Raw genomic sequence first — 13777 nt, forward strand, 5'->3', positions numbered from 1 at the left:
ACTATTGAGTCTCCTTTTTTTTTTTAAGTTCTATCCTTCATATAATAGACTCTGTATAAGCTAAGCTCCAAAGAGAAAACGCTTTCTAGCTTCTATTTTCTGTATATGTGACTCCTTTTTAAAAAAAAACTTCTGCAGAATAGTGAGAGACAAGAGGGGAGACTTCAAAGCACCCATCTGAATTTTTATTTATTGTCTGAAATTCCTTTAAATAGTTGAACATTACTTTTAAAAGCATTTTGAATGTCCAGACAGATAAAAGGATTTTTATAAACAAATTCCCTGGCAGGAGCTACATTACATGCTATATATTTCAGGCTAATAATAAGAGCTTACTGTGGGTCAGTGTGTCATATCCCAGTGGTGTCTAGTGAGATGGAGGGTTATCTTATATGTCAGCTAGCTAACCCTGTGAACAATTTTGAGCAGGCAAGATAATGGGACTGAATTTTGAAATGAGGATTGAAATACACTGAAATATTGTCACATGTGAGAACAATAACTTTTTTAAAATAAATGTAGTCACCTTTTGACATCATTAGGCATATTTGATAATAATTTTTAATGGGGTCTATTTTAAATGGATAGATTGGGTGGAGTATGAAGTGAATCATATATAATTGTATGTTTAAGTAGATAAATAAAAAAATCATAAATTCTGTCCTGCACAGGAGATTTTTATTAATAGAAAGCTACTGAGCAAAATTGGAAACACTTTTTTTTCTTTTCTATTATGATTACTGAATTAACATTACTTAATACTAGTCAGGTTGAACTTCTTGATTGTAATTTTAAGTTTTGAGTATAAAATACTTTTACTCAAACATAGGTGCAGTAATACAGAAATCTTTAAAATTGCTTTGCTTTACTGCATTTCCAGGACAATATCTTCATAAACCATTATATAAAGTGTGTTAATGCCTTTTTTTAAATCTAATTCTTTAAAGAATTTTTTATTCATTCTTTCTTTGTATTTCCCTGCAAAGTCAGTAACCAAAACTAAATATACACTTAATTTTGAAAAACAGTTTGTGCGTGTATGCAGGTGTGTGTAGTGACTCTCAAGAAAATATTTATTTTTAGATGTAGATATGATTGCTCGATATGAATTGAATATGATAATCTACATACAATCATGGCATAGAAATTAAAATTTTAGAAGATGTATAGATACTGAGTATAATCTAAGTATGTTGAATTGGGATGAAATTATAAAGTTGTTTTACACCATCTTATGCACATTTTGTTTATTACTTGGCATTTGCTTTTATAAAAGGCAGGTCTTTATGTACACTGGATTTTGTATGAATATATGTGGGCATATCCTTATTTTTCCGAAGCCCGTAACATTGCAAGCATCATAAATGAGTGATTTAGGAAGCTTTGGTCAGCCAGCAGAGGCCACTCACAGCTTGCTACTAAACTGGACGGCAAAGTGAAACTCCTTCTTTAATCACTATTTGCCATCATTCCAAGCTGGTTAATTTTTAGTTTCTTACTCAAAAAAAAATTATTATCATGGAGCAGTATGAAAAAAGTTGTTGCTGTATTTGTTTTTTAATTGTGTAGTGATTGATCTTTTCTATTAAAGCATTTAGATCATTCATTATTAGTCTACATCAGAAATGAGAATTTATGCACTTAATAATTAGAAGTATTATTGTTCTAATAGGCCAATCATTCTAAATTCTTAATTATTAATGCTGACTTATTTTAACTAGGGAAAGAAACTGTTTAAGGATTTAAAATAATTACATTGTTTAGTTTTAGATTAAAAATGTAACAATTGCCAATGTTGTCATATATATACATGTACGTACCCATACATATTTCTAAACCTGCATCAGTTTAGTATAATTCGCATTTTGACGATAATCTTTTAGAGAAATGTATGTGCTATGTTACTTGAACATGTGCCAAGCTTACTTCCAATTACCCAAAATCTGTCTTCATTCACCTGTTCTGGTTGATTCTGGCAGCCAGAAGGTTAGCATCTTCCCTTTGACACAGATGGATTCCTGCTAGGAAGACTAATCCGCAATTGAAAGGCAAGCTTTATTTCCTGTAATTTTTTTTATACTAATTTATAAAGTCTTTATGGTTTGAAGGTGTAATCTCACATTTACATTGATACCTGCTTCTGAAGAAAAAAAAAAATAGTCCACGTTCTCTAATTTTCCAAGTTCCTTCACGTATTCTCATCATGGAATGTTTACCCCTCTCTAGCACAGTTCTGAATTTTTTACTACTTTGGCTGTAATGCCTGGTAGTAGAGCTATTTCTTATTCCCGTTAATCAATGCATAAGACTTGCTAACAGCCTTGTTTGGGCCACTGTGTTCATCCTTGCCTATATCTAAAATAGCCCCATAGCTTACCCTAAGTTACAAGTGAGAACCAGAGTATCATCCTTGGATGTCTAATTCTAGGCTGAAGGTTTTCCAAGAGTAGTATATTCTGGATTCACGCAAGCATCTTTTGCAGCAAATCCCCAAATACAGAAAACACTTGTTTTGGTGTATTGTCTCCTTTGTGTAGTCCCTTAGGGGAAAAAGTAGTAGGTTGTGAATAGGACAATTGAAGTTCAGATCTAGCTCTGTTTAGTCTTTGTGATCTGGGGCATGTGCCCTCATCTGGTATTTGAGAATAATGATGCTTACTCACTCTATCCCCCTTGCCTGTGAAAACCCCTTACAAGCAGGCAAGAGCTATAAAGTTTAGGCGAGTCGTTATCATGAATAATAGCAATAATATTTCTACCAATTATATTAACTCTTTGATGTATCATGGTGGTCATTATCACACTTTATTTATTCATGTTTACATCCTTCTGAGAAGGATTAAAAATAGCTAAAAATATAATGGAACAATACCTTGACAACCAGGTAAAATCATCAGATTCATACACTGTGTTATATCCACTACAATATAATTTAGCTAACATGAAGGCTATGAATAGTGGATGACACATAGATCCTAATAAGAGGCTAAAGATTTACAGCGACCTCTCCCTCCTATCCAACACGTTCCCAAGCACACATCAGGCATTCTGCTTGTACCTACTACTTTTTAGTTTCTTGTAGCCAGAAAAGAGGATTTTTGCTAGTCTGCTGTATAAATACACATTTTACTTTAATAGAAATCTAGACACATGAAGGTAAAATATGAATTAGCATATGGATTACTTGCTGATTTTTTTTTATTAATATTCTTTAAAAAAAAAAAACATCTTGGAATGAAAGGGGTTCCTTAAACTCAGGACTTTATCATGACATCCAAAAGATTACTCATTGTGACAGTATAATAGTCACCCAACGGAATGGGAACTCTACACCACTTATTATATAGTATATATAAGGCTAATTTTACATACATAGCAGGTAAATATCTGTTGAATAGAATCAAGTAGAGCGGTTTTGGGTTTCGAACATGGAGAATAGTCAGTTACTACCTGAGCAGAAGGATCACCCTGGAAAGTAAGGATTGGATTAGAGAAGGGCTTTGAATGCATTTCTCATTAGCTTTAATTTTACTTTCAGCATAGAGCTATGGATGGCTCTGGAATGAGAAAACTGACATCTGAAAAGCAGCGATTTAGAAAGTTGAATTTGGCAAGTTGGTAAGATGGATTGGAGCAGGGAGAGAGAATTGCATACAATTCCCTTCTCATCCCCCCCCCATTCCTCTTAAATCAGATAACTACTTTGTTTCCCTTTAATCTTATAAACGATACCCATTTATGCTCCCTGAGTTATCATTTTTGTGTATTGCTTTAAAAATCATTCTAAAGTAATTTTTATTTTTTTGTACATTGTTTTAAAAGTAATTCTAGTGTTATCTTCTTGGATGTTTTCCATCCCCAAATAGATTGTGCCTTTTGTGAATTGTGACCATTCTGTAATATTATATATGCGAATAGGTGACACAATGAAATATTTTACTCGTTCTCCACCTATCTCGTAACAGAACTTTTTAGAACACTGATATAAAACTCATTTGAAATACTTTTGGAGAAACTTTGTGTGTATTTTTCTGTAAGGGATTAAAAGATGAACATTTTTTACATCTGTTTTAACAGCTATTAATTAAAATTAGTTACTACAAATCTTTCAGGATATTATTTTCTTATGATTGATTTTTAATGAAGATAAATGTGTAACGAGCAACTATAATAAACTCCCTTCCATCTCTTTGCCCTCCTCGCCTCACTTCTACCCCCAGGGTTTCAAGTCCTATTTTTAAGCCTGGTTTTGTTCAGTTGTTTTCCTTAGTATCTGTCACGTATATTTGACTGACACATTTGTTGAATGTACCAGGGGGGCCTTCATACAGAGCCTGCTAAACTTTGAGGGCTTGTTTCTTTCTTCCGAGAAGTTGAGTCAAATTAATACTGGTCCTTAGAGAAGCAGAAAACTTTTGGGTCTTGACACAGTGGCAGGAAGGCTCATGCAAGGTCTCCTTATAGCCTGGAGGCCGGGCAGATTTGATTGACCAGTCCTCACAAAATTGAAAGGCCTTCTTTCGAATGGCAGCCTGCCACCCTAAGTATTTGTCAATGTGGGTACTGAAGCAGAATAGCATTTGGAAAGCAAATAAAATGTAATTGTATATAAGATCAAAGTTGAAGGAGAATGACTGGATCAGAGGGAGAGAAGAAAGAGTAACGGCTTCTTGTATTTATGTGGGGCCATAACACTTCCTTCATTTACAGAAGGAACCTTAATCCTTGAAAATATGAGTAGGATATCATCCGTATTGAACAAGCTTTTCATTAATCCGTTGTGTCTCAAATACGTTTCCCTGATTTGGGAAGTAATTTTTTCAAGTATGTAATTGTAGAAGAATGGGATGGGTTTGATGACAACAAAATGACAATGAGATGTATAACCAAGTGTTCTGTTTATCTTTTGAGGAAAGTTATGAAATTGGTGTCAATAAATCAGTGACAGAAAGAATAAGAAATTGTCTTAATATATCTAATGAAATGGAGAGAATAGATATTTTGTCATTGATGTCATTTAGCTAAATGTCCCATATATTCTTACCTACTGACCTTCTGAATTCTGACAGTGGCACTTTCTTTTTTTGTTTTGTTTTGTTTTAAAGATTTCATTTACTTATTTGACAGAGAGAGACACAGAGAGAGAGGGAACACAAGCAGGGGGAGTGGGAGAGGGAGAAGCAGGCTTCCCGCGGAGCAGGGAGCCCCATGCGGGGCTTGATCCCAGGACCCTGGGATCATGACCTGAGCCGAAGGCAGACGCTAAACGACTGAGCCACCCAGGCGCCTGGACAGTGGTACTTTCTTGTACAATGGTTACTTACTTTTCTTCTGTCACTATGATATTCCTATTTTCTGAGGTTGATCACTTGATTGTAAACAACAATAGCAAAAACTAAGACCCATGTGATCTTTTAGCTTTACAGTTTGTTTCACAATCCTCAAAGGCCAGAAGTTGGCAAATCCTTTATTATCTAGAGGCCACCCATTCCCTTCTGGGCTGGGATATCTCTTTTTTTTTTAACTTCCTGATTGGAGGAATAAACATAGGTAATGAGAAGAAATATACCTATTTTATTTAGGAATGTAGTCACAATTGATGTAATAACATTTAAAAATGAATTGTAAGAATTCTGGGCAGATAGTGTGATGTCTAAGATTGTCATCAGTAAATACTGGCTAATTACATAAATGTCTCCAGAGTCTTATTAACAAATAACGAGAGCTGGATTGTGGAGATACTGTTTCTCATGAAGAACAGAATATCTGTTCCCTATCTAATCTTGTGGACTAAAATCTGCTTTTTCTAACAAATAAACTTTACTCTGTGAATATTTTATTGGATATTTTAAAGAGATGATGTTTTTAAATGTGTTCTTTCTTAGACGTTTCTGGAGTAACTGGAAGCCATATTTTTTGGGAATGAAATTATTACTTGGATGTGATGTTTAAAAAACTGCTTCATTTATTTTTATAAAGAGGATTATCTCACCCTAAATTATAAATTTTTAGAAAGAATTTTATAACAATGTTTCTTGGTATTTTATAATACTTTGAATTACCTACTAATAATCCATGCTTCCATATTTAAAATACACTGGAACTTGAGTATAGTACTGCTTTCCATGGACTGATTTCTGTATTAAGATCTTATTCTCAGATTTTCAGTATAGGGTGTCTAGTCACAAAGTCACAAAAGGTTCCCAGAGTAAAAACATTACTCCTGAGGCAGACCAGTGACATGAACCCTGAGATCATTGTGTGTGGACCTCCGCATTGCATAATTTCATTTAAAAATAATCCTAAATTATGGCTATTGGCATATCTTCAAAAGTAAAACAAAAATTGACTTGAAATAACAGTAAAGGGTATTCAGCCCTATTTTTTTTTTTAAAAAAAGGGCCACGTATTATGTAAAAATGTAAAGTCATTTAAATATCTACCTTTGATCCTGTAAATCTTTTGTGCATTATTTACAGCAATTGAATTGAGCTTATCATGTATACATACATGATTTCTGAGAAATACACAGTATGATTATTTCTGACTAGATTGAAAGCTTACATTTGTATTGTGGGATAAATTAGTTAGAAACTCTGTTTTATTGTATTCAGTTGCATTGTTTTCATCAGGCAATTTACCACATGGGTGTATGTGAAATTTCTTCATTTATTAAATTTCAGATTATGTATTTCAAGCCAGAGCAAGACTTAAACATTTTTCCCTAAGTCTAGCTTCAGGCAAACAAGCAATTTTAGCCCTGAAAATAGCTTCTGCTTCTGTCAACACGTTGTTTATTCTTTCTCTGAGATAGAAAGTTCAGTTTTCTGATATTTGTACCAAGATAAAGTCAGTAAACAAGATTAATATAGTGTGGAAAAGGTTGTCAGCAGTCCTGGCAAAGGAAATAAGTTGCCTGTGCATAGAACATACTGTAAACCGAATGAAAGTGTCAGGTCCACCACGAGATAATGTGATCATGAACCTCTAACAAAGCATGACATAGGCACGGTCGGCTTTTCTCAGAGCCACAGTGTAGAGAATGGATTACTGTATTCCTGGGATGCCCACTGCAATAGCATGAAAACCTCATTTTGAGATGAATGCAGGATGTAGTCCTGGAGTTGAGCCACATGTTTACCTGTGGGGCTCCCGCCGTCGGGTTCTTGATGTCATCATCTGCGCGCACTTGCAATATTTGCATTTCTTGGAATTTCAGAGCGTGTGCTGGTATCCTTGGGACCCAAGTGATAAAGGAATAAATCGTTTTTTGCAAACATTGGGTTTTTTTCAGAGGCATTTTTCTGCCTCATTGGGCTTTTTTCTGATTGTATACTTTAAGTGGCACTTTTATAATTGTGGAGGGGCTTTATTATTATTATCATCATCATCATCATCATCATTATTATGGCAGAGCATAACTTAGGACCTTTTGTCGTAAGATATGTCTTGTTGACTGTGATTGTAGATTCTTTCTTGCATGGTGCTGCTCACGTTCCCTTTTGAGAACCCTCCATAAAATAAAAGTTGTGAGGTTTTTTTTTTTTAAGATTTTATTTATTCATTTGAGAGACAATGAGATAGAGAAAGAGCATGAGAGGGGGAAAGGTCAGAGGGAGAAGCAGACTCCCTGCCAAGCAGGGAGCCCGATGCGGGACTCGATCCCGGGACTCGAGGATCATGACCTGAGCCGAAGGCAGTCACTTAACCAACTGAGCCACCCTGAGTTTTTTTTTAACGAGAGTAGCTTCTATTATGAAAAAAAAATTGAACCTTCAGTTCTTTAGCAGATTTTTCATTTTATTTAGGAATAGAGAAAGAAAACATTGTTCTTTTAGGTGAAATTACATTTTGTTATTTGTTCTGTGTAAATACACAGATTATTCTGACTTTATAGGAAAAGGACTCGTGTCTCCTTCCTTGACTTCAGTTTTTGGATGCATTGAAGAAGTGTGCGCTATAAAACATGTTATTTGTATTTAGGAATTAACTTTGGTTAATTGGTTTTTGGAAATATTGCTTGCTCAACACTAATTAAGTGAGCCTCCTTTTTTCACATATGATTAAATATGTGCACAGTTGAGCAATATTTGGAAACAAGAGTCAGTGGTCTGGTTCTTAAGAAACATTCTATTATAAAGGTACTTTTAAAATAGTCTAAAAATTCTCTCAGAGGAACTACACTGAGCCAAAACAAGAGGCCATTCTTACCAGAAAGGAAATGACCCTTTTGGTCCATGCAATGTTGTTTAGCTTTTGAGAATTAACATTTTATTCTCCATTTTAGATCGGAAGCCCTCAAATGGAAATGTCCCTGTTGTTCGGTGCTGTTGTTTTTCTTTTAGAAACTCGTCTGTGACATTTTTTGTTTCAACTCTCCTTTCAGGTGAGCACCCCTGGTCCTGTCAGTAACAAGAGGATGGTTCACTTTTCCCCAGACTCTCATCACCATGAGTGAGTACGCCCTGATTTTTAGGGTCTCATTGGGGTAGTCTACGTCTTTCTTGCGGGAAATTGAGAGCTATTGCTAATGAAGGTAGTTTAATTTTGCACCTTTCTTAAGAAAGAGTAAATACCTTATGCCATTGACAGTTATGCAGGAATCATTTCAACCCGTGGCAGAAATGTAAATAAAGGTTTTTGAATACAGTCATTCTTTTATTTGTGATAGAATGTGAATTTCTACATTTTCATTACATTAAGTAGCATCGAGCTCTCCTCCTACTCATCCCTCCTCTTTCCCTTCCTCCCCACTCTTTCTAAAGCACTAAAGTGCAGAGGAAGTGACTGTTTAGCTCAGTACTTCTCTGCTCCCTGCTTCTGCCCAGCATGAGCTGTGAAGGGACCAGAATGTATTTTCATTTAACAGTAGAAAGGAGAGTCTAATTTATTAAATAATTCTAAAACGTAAGCACTTGAGCTTTAACTTTGGTGAATTATTGGGTGAATTTCTAGGTGCTAGTTCTAAGTATATCTTTATTGGAAGAACTTGAAAACGTTATATATTTTGGGTCAATACCATGTCTCCTGTGAAGGTGGTTGAACTTGAAAAAGGCCGTAAAATGTGGAAAGACATGAATTAATGATTGAATGAATTTTTTCTGGCAAGCAATCCTGTTAGGATCCATTAGAGCCTAGCTTTTAAATCCATTCCTTAGCCAATGTAAAATAAATTATTGTTCTTCAATAGCTTATTTTACATAGATTATTAATATAAATATAATGTATATAATATAAAATAGTATTTATACAGATTATTAGTTTCTGTAGTACTTATTTTATAGATTACAATATCATAATCTTCCCTTTTAATAGTTTATTTCATTCATTTTTATTATCCTATAAGACCTTTTCTCTATTGTCTCTCAAACAGAAAGAAGAGTTATTAACTCAGATTGGCAACCAAAAGACTTGTATATTCCCTTCTTAATTTTTTGCTGTGATATGAATCAAGAACTCTAGCAAGTAGATGTAGAGCTGTTTTCAAACCAAAAATTGTATTTGGTAATGATTGTAAATGCACTGAGGACAGACAGATCTCTTTATCACTATTGTAGTCCTGTCCTAACAGTGCCCTGTGGGCAGTGAATAGTTATTGGGTGATTGAAAACATGAAAGTATGAATTTAAAATGGGACAAATTGGATACTGTCAACTGAGTATTACTTCTCAAATTAGCAGGTATGACCTTCATGGTATTCTCCTAATGTCCCTTCCTCACCAATCTCCCCAGTGGTTCTTAATCACTTAAATAAGATTCTCTGCAGTTGGAACTCAGATGTCACTATTTTCAGAGTTTCCTTAGTTACCCTAATGTGTTTGAGTACCATTCTGTCCACAGTCATGACTAAAATGGAATCATCTTACTACCTCACACCCTACATGCTGCCAGTCCAGTCCAGTCTCTTCAGTATCTCATGCTCACCCCATCTTTTCCACTTCCTGCCTCATTATTTTAAATAAGCTCTTTTATCTTTTATATTACTATAGGATCCTAGGGAATCTTTCTGCCTCCGTTTTCTTTTTTTATAAAGATTTTTATTTATCTGACAGAGAGAGAGAGCACAAGCAGGGGGAGTGGCAGGCAGAGGGAGAGGGAGAAGCAGGATCCCCGCTGAGCAGGGGGAGCCCGATGGGAGACTTGATCCCAGGACCCCGGGATCATGACCCGAGCCAAAGGCAGACACTTAACCAACTGAGCCACCCAGATGCCCTCTGTCTCTGTTTTCTCACTATTTGAGTACATACTACTTACTTCTACTACTTAAGTTCAGTTCCAATTCTTTTATTCCCTACTTATAAACCCCCAGTATTGCCTCTTGACAATGAAGAAGCCTCGTCAGCATATTATTAGACACTCTCCACTATCTGGCTCATTACCTTTCCACCTTACCATTATCTCTCCCTCATAGATAATGGTCCAGCTCTCTGGTCTGCCTCTCTTTCCTGAATATGACCTCTACTTCACTGTCCCCTATAGCCTGGGATTTTGCTCTTGCAAGTATTTGGGAAAATGGTAAAAATATTTGGGAAAATATCTATTCGGGCCCTTTGCCTACTTTTGCTATTGAGTTATACAAGTATCCTATATATTTTGGATATTAACGCCTTATCAGATATGTGGTTTGCAAATATTTTCTTCCATTCCATAGGTTGCCTTTTTATCTTGTCAATGGTTTCCTTTGCTGTGCAGAAACTTTAGTTAGATGTAGTCCCACTTGTTTATTTTTGCTTTCGTTGTCTTTGCTTTGGTGTCAGATCCAAAAAGATCATTGCCAGGATCAATTTCAAGGAGCTTATTACTTCCTGTTTTCTTCTAGGAGTCTTAGGATTTCAGATCTTATGTTCAACTCTTTGATCCATTTTAAGTTGATATTTGGGTATGGCATACAATAGGGCTCCATTTTCATTCTTTTGCAAGTTGGCTGTTCAGTTTTCCCGAACCATTTACTGAACAAACTATCCTTCCCCAGTGTATATTCTTGACTCCTTTGTCAAAATTAACTGACTATATATGCATGGGTTTATTTCTGGGCTCTCTATTCTGTTCCATTGACTTTTGTGTCTGTTTTTAGCCAGTTACATACTGTTTTGATGATGATGGCTTTGTAATATAGTTTGAACCAGGAAGTGTAATGCCTCTAGCTTTATTCCTTATCAAGACCGCTTTGGTTATTTGGGGTCTTTGTGGCTCCATACAAATTTTAGGATTGTTTTTCTTTATGTGAAAACTGCCATTGGAATTTTTATAATGATTACATTGAATCTGTGGATTCCTTTGGGTAGTATGGACATGTTAGCAATATTAATTTTTCCAGTCCATGAACATAAAAGATCTCTCTATTTACTTGTGCCTTCTTCCATTTCTTTCATTAATATTTTATAGTTTTCAGTGTACAGATCTTTTACCTCCTTCACTGAATTTATTTCTAAGTATTTTATTATTTTTTTAAAGATTTTATTTATTTATTTGACAGAGAGAGACACAGCGAGAGAGGGAACACAAGCAGGGGGAGTGGGAGAGGGAGAAGCAGGCTTCCCGCCGAGCAGGGAGCCCGATGTGGGGCTCGATCCCAGGACCCTGGAGATCATTACCTGAGCTGAAGGCAGACGCTTAATGACTGAGCCACCCAAGCGCCCCCTAAGTATTTTATTATTTTTGATGCTGTTAAGTATGGGATTGTTTTCATAATTTCTCTTTCTAATAGTTTTTTTGTAGAAACAACTGATGTATGTGTCTTGATTTTGTATTCTGCAACTTTGCTGATTTTGTTTATTAGTTCTAACAGCTTTTTGTGATAAAGTTTTTAGAGTTTTCTATTTATATATCAAGTCATTTGCAAGCAGATGTAATTTTACTTTTTCCTTTCTGGTTTGGGTGTCTTTTTTTTTCCTTGACTAATTGCTTAGGATAGGACTTCCAAAACGAAGTTGAATTGAAGTGTTGAGAGGGGGCATCCTTGTCTTGTTCCTGATCTTAGAGGAAAAGCTTTCAGTTTCTCACCATTGAGTATGACGCTAGCTGTGGGCTTGTCATATATATGGCCTTTGCTATGCTGGGGTACATTCCTTCCATAACCAGTTTGTTCAGAGTTTTTATCATGAAAGGATGGTAAATTTTGTCAGATGCTTTTTCTGCATCCATTGAGATGATCATATGATTTTTATCCTTCTTTTTGTTAATTTGGTATGTCACATTTATTGATTTGCAGATGTTAAATCATCCTTGCATCCCTGGAATAAATTCCACTTGATCATTATGTGTTATCCTTTTAATGATTTTGGTTTGTTAATATTTTGTTGAAGATTTTTGCATCTATATTCATCGGGCTGTTGGCCTATGATTTTCTTGTAGTGTCCTTATCTGCTGGCTTTGGTATCAGAATATAATGCTGATCTCACAATGATGCAGTGTGGAAGTAGTCCCTCCTTTTTTATTTTTTGGAAGATTTGAGAAGGATATTGTATTAATTCTTTTTTATTTATTTTCAACTTAAAAATTGTATTTGCTTAGAGGCATTAGAATGTCAACAAAACAAAAAATGCAGGGTTTTTTCTTTTTCTTTTTTTTCTGCAACTACAGGGTGGTATTGAGTTAACAGAACAGTTATTTTGTATTAGCTGCCTCAGAGACAAGGGAGAATGAGAACAGTGCCATTCCTGTATATAAATGTGTGGTGTGCACCAACAAGAAGCTGCTGAAATGTCCATGCCAATTTACAACCCCCAGACTGTACCAGGCAAGGTCAGTGGGTATTGAAAATACCACCAGGACAAGACTATCTAAAGACACATGTGGTAGTATGTTAACCATACAAAAAAAGACACTGTACAGTTTAAAACCATAACTTACACAGCCTTACATTTCAGGTTTTTTTCTTTAAAAGGAATGAGTTGCGTATAAAGGGGTTAAGTGCTTTATAGACAAGAAAAAGCAGACCTGTGCTAGAACCAACTTATTCATCATCCTCTTCTTCATCATCTTCTTCCTCTTCATCTTCCTCATCTTCCTCATCTTCCTCTTCTTTTTTGTTTATTTTTCAGCCTTGATGACTCCGTTTTTTGCCTGATGACTCAGCAGGCTCTCCCATAGCTGCTGTCTCCCGTAGGCAGCAGTCTCCTTTTTGTACTTGTCTCCAGCCTTCTCTTCATAAAGCTGCTTGTCATCTACTGCAGAGTTATTCCACTTCTGTCCCCGTTTCTTTGCAACATCACCAATGGATAGGCTGGGATGCTGATTTGGGGGTGATACTCAGAACAAAACAAGAAAAAGGCCACAAGAGTCCTCTTGGGTGCATTGGGTGAACTTCTTTTGGTTTCCCCTTAAGGAGGGATATAAGTTTTCGTTTTTCTTTCAACATGGGCCTTTTCCACCTTTGCCATGTCTTCAATTTTTTTCTTTTTTAAGATTTTATTTATTTTAGAGAAAGAGCGCGTGCAAGTTGGAGGAGGAGCAGAGGAGGAGGGAAAGAATTTCAAGCAGACTCTGCACTGAGTGCAGAGCCTGACATGGGGCTCAGTCTCCTGACACTGAGATCATGACCTGAGCCGAAACCAAGAGTTGGACGCTTAACTGACTGGGCCACCCAAGTGCCCCAATTTTTTTTTTTTTTTTTTTTTCATTTTGAAAGACATGGTCTTCTACCTCTCTGAACACTTATTAGAAAACTCTGAGAAGTTAACTGAAGTATCTGGATGCTTCTTGTGCTTCTCCTGGAAAGTTTGCACAAGGGATGCATATGATGGAATTTTGCCCCTCAGCTTCTTGGGACCTTCTT

General features: G+C 35.8%; 1 protein-coding gene across 7 annotated transcripts in view; it reads left to right on the top strand.

Moving 5' to 3' along the window:
• GPATCH2 (G-patch domain containing 2) overlaps positions 1 to 13777 on the top strand; it is a 210649-nt gene that overhangs the window by 98005 nt on the left and 98867 nt on the right. For all 7 annotated transcript variants that reach the window (XM_045876885.2, XM_064593865.1, XM_045876883.3 and 4 more), the window contains exon 6: positions 8387 to 8454. In XM_045876885.2, the coding sequence (XP_045732841.1) occupies positions 8387 to 8454 (68 nt within the window). The remainder of the gene's footprint in view (positions 1 to 8386; positions 8455 to 13777) is intronic.

The sequence above is a fragment of the Mirounga angustirostris genome, unplaced genomic scaffold, assembly GCF_029215605.1.
Source record: "Mirounga angustirostris isolate CCGP_5_RB_7025 unplaced genomic scaffold, mMirAng1.0.hap1 SCAF_6, whole genome shotgun sequence".
NCBI lineage: Eukaryota > Metazoa > Chordata > Mammalia > Carnivora > Phocidae > Mirounga > Mirounga angustirostris.